General features: G+C 35.4%; 1 protein-coding gene across 3 annotated transcripts in view; it reads left to right on the forward strand.

The window, feature by feature from the left end:
* SLC25A12 (solute carrier family 25 member 12) overlaps positions 1-14,046 on the forward strand; it is a 104,935-nt gene that overhangs the window by 66,837 nt on the left and 24,052 nt on the right. For all 3 annotated transcript variants that reach the window (XM_074303127.1, XM_074303129.1, XM_074303128.1), the window contains 4 exons: positions 6,976-7,057; positions 8,396-8,554; positions 13,133-13,185; positions 13,472-13,552. In XM_074303127.1, the coding sequence (XP_074159228.1) occupies positions 6,976-7,057; positions 8,396-8,554; positions 13,133-13,185; positions 13,472-13,552 (375 nt within the window). The remainder of the gene's footprint in view (positions 1-6,975; positions 7,058-8,395; positions 8,555-13,132; positions 13,186-13,471; positions 13,553-14,046) is intronic.

Consider the following 14,046-nt stretch of genomic DNA (forward strand, 5'->3'; position numbering starts at 1 on the left):
TTGTGCAAGCCATAAATTTTACTTTTGTACTTCTCATTTCTCTTTTGAACCATTCAAGAGTAGCATATTGTGGTTTCATGTTCTCACATTCCACTGGGTATTGGATTGTTTTCCTTTGTTTTGTAGTATTTGTTTATAAATGCCCAAATTTACTAGATCTGAAGACCAAAATTCCTTTTGTTAAGGTTTCCCCTGTTGGTTTATCTGCTTTTGTTCATAGTGGTTGATTTTTTTTCTACCTGAGATTTTTAGTGATGTCCATTCCTCTCTCTCCCCTTCACCCCCAGCCCACTACTCCTCTTCCTCATTTTTTTACTCCCTCTCCTTGGGGGCTAGATTGCAAAGCATCTTAGCTTTTTCCTGTACTGGGCAATGCATTGTTCATCAGCCTAGGTTTTTGCCTCATGTGACTTTTAGAAGGACTGAACTGGCTCCAGTTGAATACTGAGCTTTTCTTTCAGGTTTAATAGAGGTTGGGTAGATCCTCTCCTCCTATACACATATCACACACGTGACACATACACACACACACACACACACACAGTGACCTCACCCAGTCCTTTCCCCACCTCCTGAAGGGACATATTCCAGTGTTCTGTTATACTATTTATTCCTCAGTTATTTGCCTTTTTACTGGCAGATCAGAGTGTTGTAGCACTGGTATTATGGGACTGATTTCTGTTTGGGTCTTCAAAATCCTAGGAAGAGATGGAGAGAGAATGTGATGTGGTATTGAGGTCTATTTTGTGTCCCCCCCTTTCCCTCTGTTCCTCTTCTGTAGAGACCTTCGGAAGCACAGACCACTGCTAGCTGCCATTCATGGTGCTGACTATCCATTGCAGTTCTATATAGCCCAGCAAGCTTCTGCTCCTGAATCACTACCACACAGCTGTGTCTGTCTGCAGTCTGGAGCTAGGATCTTCAGGATATTGGAAAGAGAAAGTAGGGATTAGGATATGGTTTTATTGAAAGCTCTTTTGTCAGGTCTTTGGTCAGTTATTACAGCCATGCTGCTAGTAGTTTAGAAGACGAGGGAGTGGAGCCAAAGAGTCCAGGGTAGGTATAATTTTATGGCTGTTTTATTTTTAATATGCTTTTGGATTTCATGAATCCTAGATCTTGGAGACAGCTAAAGTTGCTTTATCTTTGACACTTAATTTCTGTTTTGAAGAGTTTTGAAAGATTTTGGGGATCTGAGAAAATGTCAAGTATTTCTCTCTGAAAACTCAGATTTATTTCATAAATAAACCTTTCTTTCACACATATTTCAGACAAAATTGCTTTCTCGCTATACACTATATATGACATTCTGTTTCTGCTTCTTTGTTTAGGCTATTCTAGGAATTCTTGCCTGCTTTTGCATTCTATAATACCTAAAAGGCTTCCCATAGTTTAGTTCAAGAACCTCTCCTTCAAAAGGTTTTCCTGATCCTTTCAGTTTCTAGTATTCCCTCCCACTAAAATTACTTTGTACTTTGAGAGTAGAGAGTTATCCTTAGAAGGATCTGAGTTCAAGTTTTGTCTGGCTATATGACTGGATTTAATCTCTTATTGTGGCATGGGTTGGTTATACTGGACTTGGAATCAGAAAAACTCATTTTCCTGAGTTCAAAGTCAGCCTATGACAGTAGTTTTGTGACCCTGGCAAATCACTTAACCTTGTTTGCCTCAGTTTCCTCATCTATAAAATGAACTGGAGAAAGAAATAGGAAACCATTCTAGTATCTTTGCCAAGAAAACCCCATCTGGGGACACAGTTCTACCATTGAGAAACGACTGACTGAAACTTCTGGGAAGTACTCTTAAGATTAGTTGCTGATCTGCATTGGTAGAAAAAGTTCTACCTGTTGTTTCCTTCAGGGAAAGGAAGGAGCAGAAAATAAGCATTTATTAAGCATTTACTATGTGCCAGGCACTATATTTGATTTTCACAATAACCCTGTGAGGTGGAGGCTTACCTACATTTCATAGTTGAAGAAACTGGGTCATTCAGAGATTAGGTGGTTTGCCCAGCATCACACAATTAGGGAGTAACAGACCAGATCTGAACTACTTTTCCTGATTCTGGGCCTAGCATTCTACTCACTGTACCACCTAGCTGACTACACTAATGAAATTACCGGTTTAAACAACAGTGACAACCAAAAAAGGCTCAGCTCAGTAGTGGCATATAGTAGACATTTAAAATCACTTGTTGAATGGATATTGAATGAGTTAATGAAAAGGAATTTGCATAGTACTTCAGTGGAAAAATCATATGATAATTAAATTTCATTTGACATTGACAAAATTAAAATATTGCTATTGGTACCTAATGTTGGTGGTGGGGAAATCTGTAAAATAAAAAGGCAGATATAAGACCTTTAGGAGCACTAGTGATCTCATTCAAATCTGGACATACTGTGACTGAATCAGGAACACAAAACAGTGTCCAAACAAACTACCATCTATAGGTCTCTTGTCTTGTTGCTAATTATTTTTTGTTTTTGAATATGAAATCTTAATTTCCCTTTTGCTCTCTTTCTCCTCTTTCTCTTGCTCCCTCTCCCCCTCCCTTTCCCTTCCCTCCCCTCCCCTTACATTCCTTCCCCTCCTCTCCCCTCCCTTCTCCTCTCCTTTCTCCTTTCTTTTCTTTTACTATTGGAGTTAAGTGACTTACCCTGGGTCACACAGCTAGTGTTAAATGTCTGAGGCTGGATTTGAATTCAGGTCCTTACTTCAGGGCCGATGTTCTATCCATGAGTCATTTAGCTTCTCCATTGTCCTTCTTTCATGTAGATGATTTGTGTTAAACATTAATAAAATTTCATAATCGATTTTTTTGTATGTTTTTAAGGATCATTAGAAATTTATGATCCTATGGAAGGCACCGACATCTTAGCCATCCACTTTTATAAACTTAGGGTCATTCCAAACTCCCTCCTCTTTATTCCTCATGGGATCAAGTTTCTGTTGTTTTTGTTGTTCCTATCTGTCTCCTCTTCATTCATATGACCAACACTCTAGTGATGTAGCTGCTAATTAATCTCCTTGCTTTAGTCTTTTCTCTCTCAAATAATTTTTCTGCATACTAGGCAACATAATTGTTCTCAAAGAGCAGGTCTGTCTATGTCAGTCCCTTGTTTAAAATCTTCAGTAGTATTCTATTGCCTCTAGGTTGAAATACTCCTGAGCTTTACATATGAGAACTTCTGCAATCTGGTTCCAACTTACCTTTCAAGATATATGGCTATCACTTTCTTCATATTACTCACCTCCAAGCACTCTGTGTTCCAGCCAAACTGGAAAGAATACTGGCTGTTTCTTGACTACCAACATTCCATCCCTTGCCTCTGTGTGCTTTGCCCAGGCTGCCCTAAAATACACATTCCCTTTTTGATTCCCTCACTTAGAATCTTTGTCTTCCTTCAAGAATCAGTTCAGGTGTCTGCCTCTGAAAGGCTTCCTCTGTTCTTACCACTTGTTACCTTCAGTCCTTCTGCATGTTAACTAAAGGTAATTATTTGTATTTTAGAGATAATTTCTCGCTGATAAGTTTCCTGTACTTATGGAGTCACAAGTCTGGTTTAAAAATAAAGTGTGCTTTGAGGGCCAGGTGACAATAGCATTTAAAAAACTGCGTACAGGGCATAGAGCACAGGCCCTGGAATCAGGAGGACCTGAGTTCAAATATGGTCGCAGATACTAGATGTGTAGCCCTTCATCATTTAACCAGATTGGCTCCAAAAATATAAAATAAAATAAAAACTACTTTCATCATATTTTTCTAAATGATCAATATGATCTGTATCCTGTTACATGAACATTTCACTTATCCAGAAATCATACTTCTTGGCAGCCTCAAACATTTCAGAGAGAATCAGAAAATAAGAATCATCTCCAAATTCTAGAAATAGTTGTTATAAAGTACATTTTAGGGGAAAGCTAGGTGGTGCAGTGGATAGAACACCAGCCCTGAATTCAGGAGGACCCGAGTTCAAATCTGGTCTCAGACACTTAAATTAACACTTCCTAGCTGTGTGACCCTGGGCAAGTCACTTAATCCCAGCCTCAGGGGAAAAAATAAAGAAATAAAGTACATTTTACTTCATAGGGGAGACTTTTCAGCCAGTTTGTTGTTTATTGACTCTTTATTGCACTTGTCTGACTTCTTAAATCCCAGCTGACTTGAAATAGAAAATATGATAGTGATAATAACAGTAATGATGATGATGATGATGAAAATAATAATAGTAATAATAACTGATATCTAGTGCTTTAAAGACTGCATAGCTCTTTTCTCATATTGTTTCATCACTGCCTCATAGTAGTTGGGTGAGGTAGGTTCTGTTGCAATTAAATCCTGTTTTCCAGGTGAATTTCAGATTCAGAGAGTTTAAGTGACAACCACTTGGCCCTATAACTAGTACATATGAGAATCAAGATTTGATTCCCAGGCTTCTTGGTTTTATTCACTATCTAATGCTACAGAGTCAACTAAGTGGCGCTATAGTATGCAGAGTTCTGTGCCAAGAGTTGGGGAAGATCTAAATTCAAATCCAACTTCAAAGACTTCCTAGCTGTGTAATACTGGACATGTCATATAGCCCCTGTTTGACTCAGTTTCCTTAACTGTAAAAATGGAGATACCAGCATTTATCCTAACAAGGTTGTTGTGAGGTTTAAATGACATAATAAAGGGCTTAGCGTAGACTCTGGCACATAGTAAGCATGAGTGAAATAAGGGATAAGTATCATCATCATTATCATCTTTATTATTAATTATTATTATTGCAAATCAATGAAGACAGAATTAGAAACAGTGGTGTGGAAAAATATTTGTATCAAATATCACCAATTTTGTCTCATATCCCAAATATATAGGAAATTGACAATTTATAATACCAAGTATCAGTCTTCTATAGATAAATGGTCAAAGAATGTGAATAAACAGTTTTCGAGAGAATTAAAAACTGTAAAAAAAAAAAAAAAAATGCTCCAAATTACTAATTCGGAGGAAAATGTACATTGAAACCACTCTGAGGTTTTCCCTCATACCATGCAAATTGGCAAAGATGAAAAAATATGGGAAGGGTTCATTTTAGACAGTGTTGTGGGAAGATGGGTATGCTGATACATTGTTGGTATGGCTCTTAAGTGATTCAGCTATTGTGTATCTCAGTTTGGAATTATGAAAGAAAATAACTACATTGTTTACAATCTCACTCCTGGGCATGCATCTCAAGAAAGTTGACTAAAAATAAGGATTACTAATATATATCAAAGTACTCATAGTAATAATACTCTTTGTAACAGCAGACTGAAAACAAATGTATTTCTACTGATTGAAGACTGGCCAAACAAAACCAAAATACTCTAAATCTGATATTTGAATGTGGTAGAAAAGAATTATGCAATAACATATGATGAAAAATTCAAAGAAACATGGGAAGATTATGAAAACTGAGGTATCTTGAAGTAAGCAGAGCCCAGAGAATAATATACAATGATGACGAAAATGAGATGAACTGATAATTAAAAGGAAGTTGAGTACTGAGTAATGGAAAAATCAATAAGGTTCTGGGGATCTCATGATCCCTGCTTCATGGCAGGGAGTAGGAGAGGAACTACTAGGACATCATATTGACTACACTGTCAGATTCTGGATTAGATGGTCTTCTTTGTTGCAAGGGTAGTGTTTATCTGGAGGAGCATCAATGAAGCTCACTTTAAATATATATGATATATGTATGTATGTATGTATGTATGTATGTATGTTAAGATATGGACTTCCTTTCCAAATTCCTGAATGCCAAATTAGGGGCCAGCCCTTAAAATAAAATAGTTTTGGAGCAAAAGGAAATTTTGCATCATACAAGGGATAATATTCTCATAAGACTTCAAGAGGTAGCACAAGCTAAAAATGTAAATTAGACTCAAGAAGGATTTTCATGAATTCATTATATGTAAATTTATAGTGGGTGTTTTTTTTTCTTAAAAATTATTTTAATTTTTAAAATTTACAAGCATTTATGACACTTGAAGATAAAAGAAAAACAAAAAACAATTCTTGTAACAACTATGCATAATCAAGACAAATAAGTTCTTACACTGGCTTTGTCTTAAATTAATATACAGTGGATAATTAAGGAAATTTATAGATGATGGAAAACCCAGCCCTTTAAAAATCCCAGAAAATGTCTCTTGGAGCCCCAAGTCATGTGCCATATTATAGTGCCTAGCATTATATAGGATTCATCAGTTGACCAGTATCTTACATTTTATGCTTTAAAAAGAAAAAAAAAAGATTTTTCATTTCTATTGTCTTCCATAACATAACTGACCTGGCATGTAATTTCTTATATTCTACTACTTACTTAAACTAGGCTTCCAAGAAACATGGAAATAAGGCAATAAATACAGAACCCAGGTTAGTTACTTACCCAAATGATGCCCAATGTAATTTTATTTTTTGATAATTTGTGTAAGAAATTGGGAAAGGAATAGGTTGGATTTTATTTTAAAGAAAGGTTTCTATTTTAAATTGTCAAAAATATTTTTAAAATCTTTATTCCTAAAATATTAAACTTCAGGGTTTTTTTTTTTTTTCATTTTTTATTTATATAGATTTTTTTCTATAAGATTAGGATAAATGCACTATTAACAGTTCTTAAAGTAATGAAAATCTGAGGAGTCATAAAGGAAATATCAAATTATGAAATACCCAAATTACTTGGTTTTCAATACAAGCAAACTACTATATTATGAAAGAATCTGAAAGATAAACATTTAAAATGTATATCACTATATCAACATGAAAAAATGGGGGGGGGAATATTTGTTTCAGAAATGAAGAAATGAGCTTTAATAAATACTTTGTTCACATGCCTTTTTTTCCCCTCTAATTTTATAAAAGCTGGCTCACAGCTGCTTTTATTTCCCACATGCTTTTCTAAATTTTTTACATTTTTTTTCTTCTCCCCCTTTTCCCAACAGCAATCTCCTGGGTTAGGCAGGTCTGTCTGGCTCCAGATCGCTGAGTCTGCTTATAGATTCACTTTGGGCTCAATTGCTGGAGGTGAGTGACATGTCTATGTGCTGTTTCAAGCCTGGGTTAATGTAACATTATCTCTTCAGAGCAGGGCAGATCACCAAAGGTGCAGTTCATTGTTCCGGCGGGCAAAGGCAGAAAGCTCTCTGAAATGTCCTTTATTTTTACCGATGATCAGAGGAATTGATCTAGCACTACTCTGGCATTTCTGGCTCCAAAAAGTCTTCAGGCCAAAACCTTGGTAATGACCTGGAGCTCCCAGATACAGTGCCCTGTTCACATGAATGATACAAAGTGGGGCCCATACTAAGATGGGAGCTTAAACTAAGAGAGAAATATCAAAGAATTAGAGGCATGCCCTAGAAGCTGCAGGAAATACTAGCTTTTTTCTGAAATAGTTTTTCTTCCTTTTTTCATCTTGGTTTGGATTGTGGTTTATTTATTTTTTAAAAATGCTGATTTCTGAGTTAGTTTTTAAAAATTAAATCTTCAACACAAAGATGGTTAAATAATCTGAGGAGCCTTTGAAATTAAAATTAAAATAATTAAAGTTTTTGTTTATATATATGATTTCTCTCCCCCCCCCCCGAAAAAAAACATGTCTGCAATAATGACTGATTTTCCTATTCCAGCTTTCAAAAAGATGATTCTGAATGTGGTTCTCCTCCTTCCAATAATCTAAAATATATTACTGTAAATTAAAGCAAGAAATTTATGCTAAACATTAGGGATTATCTTTAATTTCTTAACATTTGATGAATTACAACTTAAGTATGTCCTTGTTCATGTACAAATATGTTACATATGCAGAGAAGATTTTAACTTTACTTTTCTCCTTTTTCTTTGATGTTGTTTTCTTGATGTGGAATTCTACTTGCTGGGACTTCTACTTGTGACTACATCTAAATATAATCTGTGCTGAAGTGCTTCAGTAGATTAATTTTAAAGAATTATAGTGGTATATGTATGATTTTTAAAAGGCAAAATCAATATGATGTTTAAGTGTCTTGCAGAGCATGAAAGGAAAAGTGAAATGTTTTAAATAGCAATCTTATTATTATAGGAAACCTAGTGTTGATTATCTGATGCTGATTGATAATCCGTTCCTTAAATTAAATGCTTAAAATATCAAAGCTCATTCCTGGCAATTATCCCCTGAAGCAGCTTGTATAGAACTTGTATTTATGGATCCCAAAGGTAGCCTGTCATCCTTTGGCTAGATCTAGGAGGAAGAAAGTAACATGTTCTCTGCAAGAACAAATATCTTGGAGATTTTTCTGGTCCTTTTGCGATTGGATTATTTTCATCTTATTCTCTCTATTTAGTTGTGCTGTTCCTTTAGTCTAAAAATTGTTCTATTTGTAGCTGTGGGAGCCACTGCAGTATATCCCATAGACCTGGTAAAGACGCGTATGCAAAATCAGCGTGGCACTGGCTCTGTCGTGGGGGAGCTGATGTATAAAAACAGCTTTGACTGTTTTAAGAAAGTCTTACGTTATGAAGGCTTCTTTGGACTCTATAGAGGTAAGTAAATGAATTTTAGCTGCTCAAGTCAAATGATTGTAAAATCACTAGCAGCAGCATTTTACATCCTGGAAATCAATGAATGTCTAGTTCAACCTAAGCAGACTATTCCCATTTCTTTTTTCCTTCAATGTCTTTCTCTCTGTGTGGGTGTGTATGTGTATGTGTGTCTTAATAGCTTAAAAAAATAATAATAGCTAACATTAATACAGTGCCTACTATGTGCCAGGCACTGTGTTAAGTACTTTACAAATCTCATTTGATTCTCAGAATAACCCTGGGAGGTCGGTGCTATTATTATTCTTATTTTACAGTTGATTTTTTTCATCTTGTTCCCCCTCATTTTTTTCTTCTTAGCTGCTAGCAACATCATATAGGGAATGAAAATTTCCTTTTTTTTTTCTTCATGTTATTTATTTATCTTGAACTTTTAATCATATATTTGTGACAATAGTGTTCTGGGGGAATACTATGAATCTTTAAAAGGCCTAAGATAGCATCTTTTTAAAAAGGTATTTTCTTGAAGACTTAAAAAAGGAAAAATATTTTGCATTTTCACATCATAGAGGCTTAATTTTTGAAATCAAGTTTATCCTTTAGCCACTTGTTTCCATTCATCACCATTTTTTTTCTTTTGTTTTGTTTTGTAGAAAGATTTTTTCCTCCTCTATCCTGAGGGAGACATTTATATATTCTATTCAGTCTGTCATCTGAGGTTTAAACAACCCCTTTGGCTCCAAGTGTCATATCCTCTTTTTTCCCCTCCTGGGACTTCATTTTGATTTTATTTTATTTTCCGTTGCTTCTTGAGATTGGGAAAGTTGGAGCTTGAGGTCCTGTCGGTGGGGAGGCATCAGAGCAAACCACAGGTGAACAGAATCAAAGCTAGGAGATTTTATTTTTCACGGAAAACTTTCCCTCAGGTCCAGACTATAGTCCTGACTGAGTTCAGCATTCTCAGCATCAGAAGCAGCAGTCCAGCCTACATTCATTTTCCTTGGCTCTGCAGGAACTTGTTTCTCTTTTGGAGTGAGAATGACTTTCATGTAAATGTTTTCGCATTAGAATTTTGTGTTTCCTTCTGGAAGGAGATTAATTTTATAATCCCCTTGGGCGCCACTTGGGATTCTTTGAAAACATTCTCTGCCTGTTCAGGTCCTGGGTATTTAGATGGTTTACAGTACTTGTTTGTTTGCAGAAACATTTTAGTCAATCTCTAGCTTATTATTTGAGTGCCCTGTTGAACTACTTCCCTTCAGACCTTCTCACAGAAAAGATGCTCTTGGCCTTATTTGTGGTTTATGTTTAAACACATGAAGAAAAAATGCTTGTGTTGAAACTTGGTATGGTGAAAAGAACTTTATGTTTTGGAGTCCAAAGACCTACATAAGAGCTGGAGTTCTAGAAAATTTGTATTAGAGAGAATGAACATTGTCATCTATGCTTACAAGTTAAGAGAAAAGCATATCTTTCTGAAATAGGATGATATGTTTTGCATAACTAACTCTGAAGATTCTCATTCATACAAGACCCTGAACTCTGGGATTTTTAAATGTTTACCTTGTTAGAGAATTTAGCTAAATACAGAGTATTTACCCATCAAGAAAATAACAGCAGTGTGTTACAGGACTCTGTGTGTGTGTGTATGTGTGATTTCCCGTAGGTATTTTCATAATAATTACTTGTCTTCTTTCCTTTCCCACTGTTCTCTTTACCCTTTTCACATTTAACATTTGCCTTACTCCACCACAATAAACTTTTAGATTTCAGATAAGAATAAGAGGCTATGCTAAAGTCTCCCAAATCTATTTATTTATCCCTGATCTCACACCTGGACTTAAGACCCTTATCACTCACTCCTTTTGTTGACAGCTCTTAGATTTCCCATAAATATCTTAAATTCAACACATCCAATTTAAAATCCTTTCTCTTTCCCCTTAAACTTGCCCTTCCTTCAAACTTTGCTTTTTCTGTTGAGGTCACCACTGTCCCTATAGATGCGAAGGTAAATAATCTACCTCCCAGCATCTTTTGAATTTCTCTCCTTTTTACTTATACATTCTCTAGTGCAGGCTCTTATCAGCTCTCACCAGGACTATTCAATAACTTCTTAATTGGTCACTATTATTTGAGTGTCTTCCCTCTCCAGTCCATTCTCCATAACTGCAAAAGTAATATTAAAGCACAGATTTGTGTTATTTTCCTACTTTAGAATCTTATTACCTCTAGGTAATAAAATAAAATAAAAACTTTTTGGCTTCAGCTTCCTTTTTCATTCTTATTTCTCATTAAACCCTTTTGCTCATTCTTGTTCCAGCTAGACTGGTCTGTTTGTCATTTTCTAAATTCAGCTTTTCATCTTCCACCTCCATGCCTTTGTGTAGGCTGATTCTAACATTTAGAATGCTTCTAACTTCTGACTTTTAGAATCTTTAGCTTCCTTCATGGCTCAGCTCAATTGTCACCTCCAATATTTGAACCCAGGTCTTCCTGATTTCAAAATCTGCATTTATCCCATCACACCATACTTGCCTCTCTGTGTTACACATAATAGACACAATAATTATGGAATTGAACCAAAGAAACCAAGGTACTTAATACATTAATCTCTTTTCTAGTGAGCAATGTTTACTGGTGGCTACTTTGGGGAAGATGTCATAAAAATGGTCTTGGTTTGGAAAGCGAGCAATCTCTGGATGTGAGCTGATAAAATCAGCTCTTTTAGATGAGAGACTGCAGTATTAGGAAAAAGACAGTGTAAACTGTGTACACATATACACTGTGATTGTTGAGATTGTCATATATTACATAGAACTGGCCCATTATTCTGTCAGATAATTGACAAAATTGTTGACAGATTAGCCCAAGATTCTTTACGAGCAACAATGAGATAAGAGAATGACACAAATCAGTACTATATTAAAATTCTATGAGCCTTTATTTAGGCAAGTTGGACAACAAATGCATATGCTGACATGGCTGGAAGGGAGAGTTAGATTAAAAGTAATAGGTGCTGATAATCGTGAATGTTAGGAAGTTAAGACTGCCATCTACTGATTTAGTCTTTTAAATCAGTGTGCTCCATTAAGGGTAGGTGAAGATTATGCATTTGTCATTGATAATTCAGTTTGACTGACAGTAGCCTGTGTGCACCATTACTTGCTGGCTCCCAGCTCATGGAAAATCACTCAGCAGTGGCTTCAAAGTAGGCTTAAGATCAGTGGTGAGGGTGCAAATATATATGGTTCTTCTGTTCTTCCCACCCTCACCTCCAGCATGATTTAAAAGAGGGAGACCAGTTATTAGTAGTATCTTTGGAAATCCATGCAATAATTTGGATAAGCCACGTTTTTAGACAACTAAATCCTTTGAATATCTGCAGATGTTAAATTGGGGGTTTTCCTAGTTATCAGCCCACAAAAATTCAACTTCCCAACAATATAGTATTACTTGTCATTTTATTAATTTAAAATGATAATTAATTTTAAAATAATTAATAAATTAATTGATTTTGATAGATATATGAGTAAACAAATTTATTCATGTAGGAGATTAAAGGAATGCTATTTTTCTTTCTTTAATGTTTGGCTTCCTTTTAAATCATTTGATTTCATATCTTTTATTTATTTGTTATAATTAAGGAGAACCTTCTGGTTTAGTGGTATAATCATCCCCTTCTATCCTACAAAATGGGGAATTCCAATACACTATGGTCTTCTTAACAATAAACTTTCAGGTTTTTTTCAAAACTTGTGACTTTAGATTAAGAAAGAATCTCTCTTGATTTGTTTAGATATGGAGACTGATTGATATAATTTAATTTTTTATTGATGCTGGCTATATCTTAGGAATGGAGAGGTCCATATTTTTCATTCTCTATGTATTCCCCCCGCCCCCTGAGGCTGGGGTTAAGTGACTTGCCCAGGGTCACACAGCTAGGAAGTGTTAAGTGTCTCCTCCTGAATTCAAGGCTGGTGCTCTATCCACTTTGCCACCTAGCTGCCTCCTCTCTATGTATTTTTGAAGAGGTACTAGATGAGTAGACTTAGTATGTGAAGAAAAATAATAAACTCATGAAAATAGAAAATTCTTTTTTCCCTCTGAGGCAATTGGGGTTAAGTGACCATAGCTAAGAATTGTTAAATGTCTGAGACCAGATTTGAACTCAGGTCCTTCTGACTTCAGAGCTGGTTCTCTATCCATTGTGCCACCTAGCTGCCCCTGAAAATTCATTTTTGATACAAGCACTTTGTATATACCTATGAAAATTTATATTGTAATCTAGTATTATTATTTTAAAATTTGCTCAATAAATTATGTTAATAATAATAATAATAATATTATAAATAATATCATTTATTTCATTTGATACTCACAACAACTCTGTGGGGTAAGTTACTTTATTATCACAATTTTACACATGAAGAAGACTGAGGATAAGAGAGGTGAGGTGATTTATTCAGAGTCTTGTAGCTAATAAGCATCTGCAAGTCCAGGATTCCAGTCCCTGGGCCACTTAACTGTCTTCTTCTTCTGAAAAATTGATCTTGCTCCTTATGATCATCTTTGTTTATCTAGGTCTGGTGCCACAACTTATAGGGGTTGCTCCAGAAAAGGCCATTAAACTGACTGTAAGTAATATTTTTTCTTTTAAATTTGGAGTGATTCATTTCACTTTTTATCATTTGTTCAAATTTTATTAAGAAAAAAAGTAGGATTTGGGTTATTGAGATCAGCAAAGTCTTAAAAGGAAGCTTTGAAAAAATGTAAATTTATAAATAGGCACATACTGGTTTTGAATTATGACATACAATGTGCCCTTGATTGGAGAAGGAAAACAATTATATGTCTGTAGAAGGAAAAGGATATGGGAACTGCTGGGAAAAAAATTTCTGACTACTCTATCTTTTTAATCAGGTTAATGATTTTGTTCGAGACAAATTCACCCGAAGAGATGGCTCCATTCCGATATTAGCAGAAATCCTTGCTGGAGGTTGTGTAAGTGTTAATCATGGGCTTTTTACTCATTTGAAAAGAAATTTTTTTTTTCATAACATTTATTACTGAGAAAGAAATGTTCAGTTGATATTTTATCTGATCCCAGGTGAGACCAAGCAGTTTCTTCTTTTCCTGGACTGTCCTCTTGTGAAATAGCCTTTGGATTTTTTGAGCAGTCTGGTCAGCTTCAAGTGGCAATAAGTGGCAATTGGGAATTCTTATCAGCTCTTTCTTTTAGACTTTGTTGACAGTCTCACAGGGTTCTTTCCCCCACATCCCTTCTGAAGTTCTTGGTCTGAATCCCTGTAAATATTGTGGAATGGAAAGAAGAGAAACTTGGTTGGCTTGTGGTAGTATATTTATACTGACGAATTTAAAATCAATGTGAGGTGACTGATTAATTGGGCTATTATTATCTTTCAGGTAATGGGACTGAGAAACACATTGTGGTGTAATTTTCATTCCTTTTGGGGGAATAGATTCCTTTTAGGTTT

The sequence above is a fragment of the Sminthopsis crassicaudata genome, chromosome 3 (assembly GCF_048593235.1).
Source record: "Sminthopsis crassicaudata isolate SCR6 chromosome 3, ASM4859323v1, whole genome shotgun sequence".
Taxonomy (NCBI): domain Eukaryota; kingdom Metazoa; phylum Chordata; class Mammalia; order Dasyuromorphia; family Dasyuridae; genus Sminthopsis; species Sminthopsis crassicaudata.